The sequence below is a fragment of the Palaemon carinicauda genome, chromosome 32 (genome assembly GCF_036898095.1).
Source record: "Palaemon carinicauda isolate YSFRI2023 chromosome 32, ASM3689809v2, whole genome shotgun sequence".
Classification (NCBI taxonomy): domain Eukaryota; kingdom Metazoa; phylum Arthropoda; class Malacostraca; order Decapoda; family Palaemonidae; genus Palaemon; species Palaemon carinicauda.
In genome coordinates this window covers 62,877,866-62,887,560 of record NC_090756.1, presented here as the reverse complement: position 1 = coordinate 62,887,560, position 9,695 = coordinate 62,877,866, and the positions used below count along the sequence as shown (strand labels likewise).

Sequence of the window (9,695 nt, the reverse complement as noted above, 5' to 3'; positions counted from 1 at the left end):
TTATGTAAATGATGAGCTGTAGTAACGCTAAAGTAATGAAGATAAAAATATTTATACGAAAAATTAAATAGAGTGGACAACTGTACCATAACAGAATAAAAAGAAATGCATAATTTTTCTTTAAATAATAACGCAAATCAGGAAACTAAGCTTAAATAGGAAAAAAAAAAGACTATAAAGTATGAAATTCAAATCGAAAGGAGACCAGAGTACAAAAAAAAAAAAAAAAAAAAACATAGAGAACAACAAGAGGAATGACGCACACGTCAAAGCCTTTGCATGAAAGAATAAAAAAAAAAAAAAAATAAGACATCTGATGGAAATACGAAATGCAAAAGGGGATCAAGGGGACAACTGAAGCAAGAGGAACTTGGTCAAAAGAACGGAAAAGCCAAATTATACGTTCCATGATTCGTTTCTTCCCTCACACTAAACAACATCCACAGTTTCGGCAGAGTTTGGTGGAAAGAAATGAAACAGGTTTGGTCTTTTCTATTTCACAAAATGAACCATAATTCTATGAATAGAGGTACGATTTCTTTTGTCTCTTTATTCTCAAGTTATTGATTGTATTTTTTTTTTTATTAGAGAAGGAATTAAACTTTTTTTTTCTAATTCTAAAGAAAAGTATTGTTTTCAACCGAATCTGGAGGAGAGAAATCTAGAGGGTTTTGTCTTTTGGATTTTACAAAATATAAGATTATTTAACAGATATGAGTACGATCTCTTTTTTCTATTTCTTCTTAATTTGATGTAGATAATTAATTTTGTATTCGAGAAGTGATTAAACAGTTTTTACTAATTGTATACAAAGTAGAGTGTGGTGGAAGGAAATGAGACAGTTCTATTTTTTTTCTCTTACAAAATATACGATAAATCTTGGGATTTCTTGGAAAATGGGTACAATTTAATTCATCTTTAATTCATAATGTGATAAAAATTATGTATTTAGTTTTCAAGTAGAAATTAAATGCATCTTATTATAAATTCAATCTTAATTCTAATGAAAAGAGTAATTTTTTTTTTATATTAGAAACTTAATGGTTATTTACTTTAGATTAGAGAAGAAATAAAAACAAAAACTTAGTCATTACAATTAAAAAGCCAGATTTTTTATTCCGATTCTTTTGTAGAAAAATGTGTATTTGATTCTTTTAATTTTACAAGTTATAAGAAAAAAAAATATGCATTATCACTATGGCATCAGTATTAAAGTACTCTACATATGTAATTACTTGATTTGTCATTTTTAAAATTAACGCAATTTTTATAAAAAGCTTTTCTCGTCTAATCTTTTTAAATGGTTATTGCCGTAAACAAACCACCAATTTTAATGCGGAATTTTTTTTCTCAGTTTACTGAGTGACGGAGAACCGGCAGAACCTGTCAAGAACTTAACAACAGCAGTCTTCAGTGGAAGTTCCAGTCTTACTTACCGTGGATTAAACTTTTTAGTGATTTAGTGACATATGGATCTTATCATTTGCATCACGGTCATGTGTTCCGCAAATATGGAATAATTCTATCAAGTTACCATAGGACCCGGACCTACTAAAGGGGAACCCACTTCACTATCTCCTATATCACGCCATAAACCAGGTAAGAGAAAAGCTATTTTTTCTTTGTTTTTTTTTAAACTATCCAGATCTTGACTTTTATTCCTGCAGCTTTAATCGATGGTCATATGATAAGTTTGGTATTACCTACACTTACCCAAATTATACGTATCTTGCCTATACTTACCTTACATACTTATTCATACTTCTAGTTACTTTGTATGTTGGTAGTTTATTAATCAATTTACTATTTAATTGTATTGAACTCTGTTTGTTTTATTATGATTTTGACGTTTTGTTTACTGGGCTAGAAATATACTTTACATTTTACTTGTTTATTTTTGGGCTGTTATTTCATTGGGATAGTTGTGTCCGATTCTGTTTATGCATAAAATCTTAAGATTTCCTCTTTTTCACTATTTCAGATGTGTTTGTATACTTTCTGATTCATTTCATTGGCCTCCGGATGATGCAGCCCAAGTTCTCACTTTCTATCCTTATGGTTCACGTGAAGTGTTTGTTTTTCGTTCAGAAGTTTACTTTTGTGGTTCGATTATATACATTACAATTAAATTCATTGTAACTTATACTTTATTATTTAATATACCCTATATTAACTTATAATTTAAATGAGTTACCTTATCATTAAAATCTGTAAAAAACCTAATTTTTATAACTTTTTTTTATTTCATCATTATTCTTCAAGATAGTTCACAATCTTAAGGAAATAGAACGCCAAAAATGTACATAAAAACTCAAAAAAAAAAAAAAAAAATTAAATGGCAGATTTTCTTATTATATTCTCTTATTATCAGCTATTTTAGAATTTAGTAAAATGTTTGAATTATTTGGAATTAAAAACGCTTAGAACAAAGCAGAGAGAAATACAAGTAAGCTTGGAAGAATTGTGAAGAGATCAAGGTTAAGTTATATTCAGGATGTTTGTTATCGTTTTCAGACGAGGTACTTGAACAACAACAACAACACATATACAAATACAAATACTAATACTGAAATAGAAATAGTACTAGAAATAGTAATAGTAGCACTCAATGAAAGAACAAGACTTATTCGTGTCTCATACGAGAGAGTTTCTTCGAAGAGAAATGGACCCTCCCCTCCCTGCCTGGGGGCTCTAATTTTGCTCAAAGGCTTAAACATGCATCTTGGAAATTGGAGGCTAAATATGGAAGCTGAATCTCTATCTTTTGGGTATAGTGATATTTGGGAATGGATGTAAATATACTAATATGTTTGGATATAATTATTAAAAAAAGTATTTTAATAGAAATTTTGCTGATTAAAAGAATAATATTCAAAGTAATAATGCCCCCCCAAAAAAAGAAAAAAAAATGTTTCATAAAAACTTTAAAGATATCTTTACTCTAAAGAATCCAAAATAGTAAACATATAGAATCTTCAATAAATATGGAAACCTAAACTTACCATAATTTGGTTTACATATTACCAGGTTCTTTATCAGATTTTCAAGGAATCTTTTCTGTTCTTATCATTCAATAAATCAAGACATTGCGTTGTGTTTAAATCATTATTTGACCAGGAATAAAAATATTCATATTTAATACTAACCTTAACTACTCATTGTAACATTTCCTATCCGGCAACCTGAAGAACAGTCTTATTTTACAAATGTTCGTCATTAACGATATCTAACGTGCATGCATGCCCTTCAATATCAATAACATAACAAAACACTTATAAAACCTTGACTTAGCTTTAATCCGTGATGGTTAGAACTCTCTTGGCGGTGTGTTAATTTCTCCCTCCCCCATTGAGATACCGCAGAGTCACCATGACCCGATTCATAACAGAGCTATATCGGTACTAACTAGTATTGCGTTACATTACTCAAAGACGACTGAAATCAACGCATGCGTGACCTGCATTCGTCAAAAACATACTTTAACAACTCGTTAACGATGGCTTAGAGTCAAACAACTATTTAATATATTTTGCCTTACAAAAAACTTTGACAAAAAGAAATATTATATTATTACAAATAATTCTATACAACAATTAAAATTTTTCTACGCATCTCACATTGCATAATGTTCATAATATTTCCCTTACAAAATAAAAGATAAATGACTGGTTACTGGATTTATAAATACACTATTGTGATTTCATCGTAAGTCACGATACACTCCCAGCAAACAGAAACAATGTTTACAGTTATAATTTTCCCGCTTGAATGAGGGCTCTTCTCGCCTCAGTAGCCGCCTGTGCTGTTTTCTTGCTCGGTCGGGTGCTTTTGTTATCAGTTTTCCCAGATATGACAACATCAGTCTCTTGCCATAATTACAAAGGATATAGCTTGACAACAGGTCTCATTACTTGACCCTGTGGGGTTTTTAAAGTAACTACGCGCAAGACATCATCCAGTCCCACGTGTAATTTGACAATTTGGCCGAGCTTCCAACGACTTCTCGGTCCTTCATCGTTTATCAACACAACATCTCCCATTTTGGGCCAAGATTCGTGTTTGATTCCTACCCAATGAGTTTCTCTGAGAGAAGTTAAATAATTTCTCTCCCACCTTTTCCACAGGTCATCACATTTTTTTGTAATGTACAAAAATCGCTTTCCAACATCCTTATTTTCACCATACAGAGGGTCCTTAGTTTCATCTTCCCAATCTATGACTTCCCTGGGGAAAGATCTCAATCTACGTCCTAAAATAAAATAATTGGGCATCAGAATATCCAACTGGTCTAGATCTCCCGAAGTATAACTTAAGGGTCTGTCATTAATAATTGCTTCAATTTCAGTCACAACACAGGAAAGTTCACTAAAGCTGAGAAAGGCCTGACCTATTACTTTCTTTAGACATGTTTTCAAAAGACCAATCAATCTTTCCCATATAGCTCCAAACCATGGTGCTCTGGCTGGTGTGAACTTCCATTTACAATAGATAGCATTCAGGTGTTCTTGTACTAAGGAACTTTCTGCCATGTTTTTCAAATAAACTGAAGTAGATACAAAGGTAGTAACATTGTCACTTAGCATTAAAGAAGGAAATCCCCGACGGCTACAAAACTTTCGGAACGCCATAAGAAACGAATCGCAGGACAGATCTTTTAATAATTCGATATGGATTCCTCTAGTAACTGGAGAAGTAAACAACACAATATAAGCTTTTTAAGGATTTTGCTGTTTCTCCTTGGTTAACAACGCTCCTATATAATCTACCCCCCTAACGCTAAAGGGTTGTTATTTTTGCACCCCAAATTCTGGCAATGGTGGAGCAATATTTATACGGTAGGGTCTCCCTTGTGATTTTTTACAGATTATACAATGATGAATTACACTTTTGGATAATTGGCGAAGCTGTGGGACCCAATATTCCTGTCTCACACTTGCCACGGTTGCATTTACTCCAATGTGAGCTTGTAATCAGTGATGCCCCCTTACTATCAATTTTGTGAGAAAACAACTTTTCGGAAGTAAGACTGGGAATTTTATTTCCACCGCCTGTGCGACATGTTCCAATCTTCCTCTGCATCTTATAATTCCTTCTTCCAAGAAGAGATTCAATTGTACTAATAAGGTCAATTTTGAAACTTTACCCCCTTTTTCTAAAGCTTTATATTCCTCCGGAAAATATTCCTTTTGTAAGAGGATAATCATTTTATTTTTAGCTTGTTGAAGTTCTTCCAGTGTTAAACTTCCAATTTTTCTACAGCCAGTTGATTTGCAATTGTGAATAAATCGCCTAATCCAAGTTATAGTTTCACAAAATTTATCCACTCTACTAAATCTTTCCCAGTTCAGCAGATGGGTTTTTCACTGTTCCCTACAAGATGGACTTGAATAACTTCATCCTACACTTGTGCTTCTTTCACCCATGTCCTGTCAATAGGATAGGTGTGGTTTTCTGATTTTAACCAGGGAGGTCCCTCCCACCAAAAGGAGTTATTTCTTAATTCTTCTGTCCCCTTTCCTCTAGTAATCCAGTCGCTAGGGTTTTCTGAAGATGGGACGTAAGAAAAGACGATCCCCGTAGTTATAGAGTTAATTTCCAATACTCTATTTTTCACAAATACTGGCAAATTATTCTTTGTCACTAACCATCCCAGGGCAACTTTACTATCAGACCAAATTATTATTTTCTCAAATTTATATTCTTCAAAAGTTTCAACTATAAATCCACACAATCTTGCACCAAACAACAAAGCCATTAATTCTAGTTTAGGTACAGTCAACTCTTTAATGGGTGCTACTCTACCCTTTGCCATAATCAGAGACAAAGCTTTACCACTTGCTCGATAGGCCACACAACCATAAGCTGTTATGCTAGCATCACAGAAATGTGGAGATAATCCATTTTCTCCAGATTAGTGCCTCTGGAGAAGGAAATACTGAGACTTTTCTCTAAGTCTATGGATAACTCATTCCACTGTTCTAATAAAGGAACTGAAAGTAGATCATCCCATTTCAACTGCTGTTTCCACAAATCCTGTAAAAATATTCTAGCTCGTATCGTAATAGGGATAAGCATTCCTAAAGTATCATAAATTTGGGCAATTGCACTTAGAATTTCACGTTTTGTTTGACCGGCCTTAAGATGATTAGGTGTTATTGTTAGTTTATCATCAGAGATTTTCCAATTTAGGCCTAAGACTTTATAGGTTTGCTTCTCTTCTGATTTTATGCGATAAGCACCCGCAATAGTATTCAAAAGATCACTATTACTAGTCCATTCCCTTGAATACAAGTGCGCCTGTGCAAATATTTTATTTGCGCCAAAAAATAAGTTTATCAATTCATCTTTATTGTTGGAGGTAAATTGAAGGTTGTCCACGTATAATCCCCTTCTCATCATATCCACCATTTCAGTACAACTTGTGTCTTTTCTCACAGCTGCCAGATGTGATTTAATAGTGGCTTTCAACAGAAACGAAGAACACGTAGCCCCAAACAATACTACCCTAAACCTATATATGATTAATTCGCTATTTGGATCCGTAGGGTCTTGCAACCACAAAAACCGTGTGTAATTGGGGTCTTTTTCTCTCAATTGTACCATAAAAACGCCTTTTCCATATCAGTAATACAGGCGTAGTTGTTAGTTCTGAACTGCAATAAGACTTTGAGCATTCTGTCGTAATATGTTGTCCAGTCCACAGACAGTCGTTAAGGCTCAATCCATTTTTACCTTGTCTCTAGGAGCAGTCAAAAACTATTCTGATTGCAGTGGTGGCACTATCTTTCTGTACACTATGTTGTGCTAGATAATGACAATTTTGAACTGTATTGTTTTGATCTACCCTCTCAATGAATCCCCTATCCTCCTGATCCTTCAGGACTTTTTGATAATGGTTCAGGTAGGTTTCTTCCTTCTGAAATTTTGCACATTGTTGTATAGCCCGGCCCAACGCCATGCCAAAATTGGAAGGAAGTCTTGACTTATTAGACTTCCATGGTAAGGCCTCAACATATTGCTTCTCCATTTCAGAATATACAATGGTACTTTCAAAGTCTTCTAGAACCTTTTGATCATGTTTTTTCAATTCATTGCAGTCAATACCCACTTTATCTAAATTCCACAAAACATCCAAATCATTCTTTATATCACTATCAAATTTATGAGTAGCTTCAATTACTTCCTCGTTAGTTGTTAGCTTTAACACAGTTACCTGGGTTTCCTGCACTGGAGGGGCATTACAGGACCCTGTCACAACATATCCAAATATGGTAGGTAACAATATCAATTTCCCAGCTTTTCTGAATCGGGGTGTAATATGTTATAGACATTATCAACGCCTACCAACATATCAATGGGTGCTTGCTTGTCCACAGGCAGATTGAAATCCTTGTCCGCTATACAAATTTTGGTTTTACACAACGTTTTAAATATTCTGTTTAACGTTGAATTTCTTAGTATACTCTGGTAACTCATCTACCACAATACAATCAATAATAATCAATCTACCCTTATAAGGTATGGAAACACTAACCGTCTCATACTCGTTCACAGGTTTGCTTTTCAAATAACCCTTTAAGGCAATTTTTTCCGTGCCTTTAGATCTATACTGTACGTCTTTGAGTGCTGACCTCCTGATAAAGGTTCGTTCTGCAAAAGTGTCCAATAATCCACGAAGGCGTACCAAATGTCTTCCTTTACCTTTCAACACAATTGTGGCTGTTGGTAAAATTTACCTCTGCTTGGATTTCTGACCCTGATCACTCACGGAAAGTGTTCCAACCTGCACACCATTATTATTAGGTTTATTTGCTGATCTATTTGTTGATTTACTTGGTTCGCTGGTTTGTTGTTTATCACATAATACACGATGATGTTTTAATCTGCATCCGTTTCCACAAATTTGTTTTTTCACAATCTACACTAAAGTGTTTATGCACACACAAAACATAATCGTAAAAAGCCGAGACGACTCAGTTTCTTATCCCTACTGGCATAAGTTTTGCACTGTGTCCACCAGTGTTCGCCTTCACACAATGCACATTTTCTTGTTTGTTGAAAACTAAATTTATTCACATTTCCTTTACTCTTAGGTCTAACAGATTGTGATTGATTCACTATAAACGTAGATATTATTGATAAAGTTCCAGGTTTACTTATATCCGTTGAGACGAAAGATCTTAGATTGTGAATTTCTTCTTCCAGATATTTCTTAAATGTATCAAATACAAACCAATCATCCCCACTTCTGCGTTTTACAGTTTCACTAACACTCTTAGGCAACTCACCATGAAGCAAAATAGTGTAGAGCTCATTCAACTCCAGGTTTTCACTCTCTAATGATTTGATAGAACATTCAAAATTTGCTCTGAATGATTGCAATGCTTCTGAATCCGGAGATGAAGACTCCATTTCTAATAATTTTCTTACTAGAACTCGTTTGATCTCATCCTATTTCCCAATGTGGTTCTGAGGAGAGATATAGCTTGTGAATAATTCGCAGCTTTCAACTTAAATCCTGAAATCAGTTTTAGAGCATCTTCTGCGAGCAAACTTTACAGATATGAGAATTTCTGAATCAGTTCTAAATCCCCTCGCTGGTGTACCAACACATTGTATAATTCCCAAAAGGAATTCCACTCTAACACATCACCAGTGAAATGTGGGAGATCAAATTTAGGCAGTCTAACATTAGTCTTATGTGTGGGCGGAGGATTTCCAGAAGAACCACTTCCTGATATCGCTGTGATGGCATTGCTCAACTTATACCAATGTTCACCAATGCTACTTCATATTCTGCTTGCTCTTCCACCGCTTTCTTTCCATCTTCTTCACTGGTTAAGGCTAATATCTTTTCATTCAAGTCGTGTGCAATCTTCATTTGTTTCATAATTAAAACCTTGATTGAAGGCAATGTATTGACATTACCTGCAGCAATAGCAGAGTCTGTCTTATTTACCCATTTGGTAATTACGCCCTTGTAATCACCTCGTGACCTCAGCAAAGCTTCTTTCTCAGACATTTTTCCAAAGATAATTATCAAACCACCTAAAACCAACAAATTTTCAAATTTTCAGCAGTTTCAACAAACAACTGTTCATACAGAATATACAATTTCAACAATTTTCCATATATAACCACCCAACCAAATAATTGATTAACAAACTTCAAGAGAAATTCAATCCAAAATAGTAGACATATAGAATCTTCAACAAATACGGAACCCTAAACTTACCCTAATTTAGTTTACATATTACCAGGTTCTTTATCAGATTTTCACGGAATCTTTTCTGTTCCTATCATTCAATAAATCAAGACATTGCGTTGTGTTTAAATCATTATTTGACCAGGAATAAAATATTCATATTTAATACTAACCTTAACTACTCATTGTAACATTTCCTATCCGGCAACCTGAAGTACAGTCTTATTTTACAAATGTTCGTCATTAAGATATCTAACGTGCATGCATGCCCTTCAATATCACTAACATAACAAAACACTTATAAAACCTTGACTTAGCTTTAATCCGTGATGGTTAGAACTCTCTTGGCGGTGTGTTAATTTCTCCCTCCCCCATTGAGATACCGCAGAGTCACCATGACCCGATTCATAACAGAGCTATATCGGTACTAACTAGTATTGCGTTACATTACTCAAAGACGACTGAGATCCACGCATGCGCGACCCGCTTC

The 9,695-nt window shown here is 34.2% G+C and overlaps 1 protein-coding gene across 1 annotated transcript; it reads right to left on the bottom strand.

Moving 5' to 3' along the window:
• Positions 1–3,875: 3,875 nt before the first annotated feature.
• Positions 3,876–4,529, bottom strand: LOC137625629 (uncharacterized). The gene has a single exon (XM_068356539.1). It carries the CDS (start codon positions 4,527–4,529, stop codon positions 3,876–3,878), a length of 654 nt encoding a protein of 217 aa, XP_068212640.1.
• Between the last annotated feature and the right edge of the window lie 5,166 nt (positions 4,530–9,695).

Bases quoted from the DNA above. Each gene is read 5' to 3' on its own strand.
- LOC137625629 (XM_068356539.1), bottom strand. From the start codon at position 4,529: ATGGCAGAAAGTTCCTTAGTACAAGAACACCTGAATGCTATCTATTGT.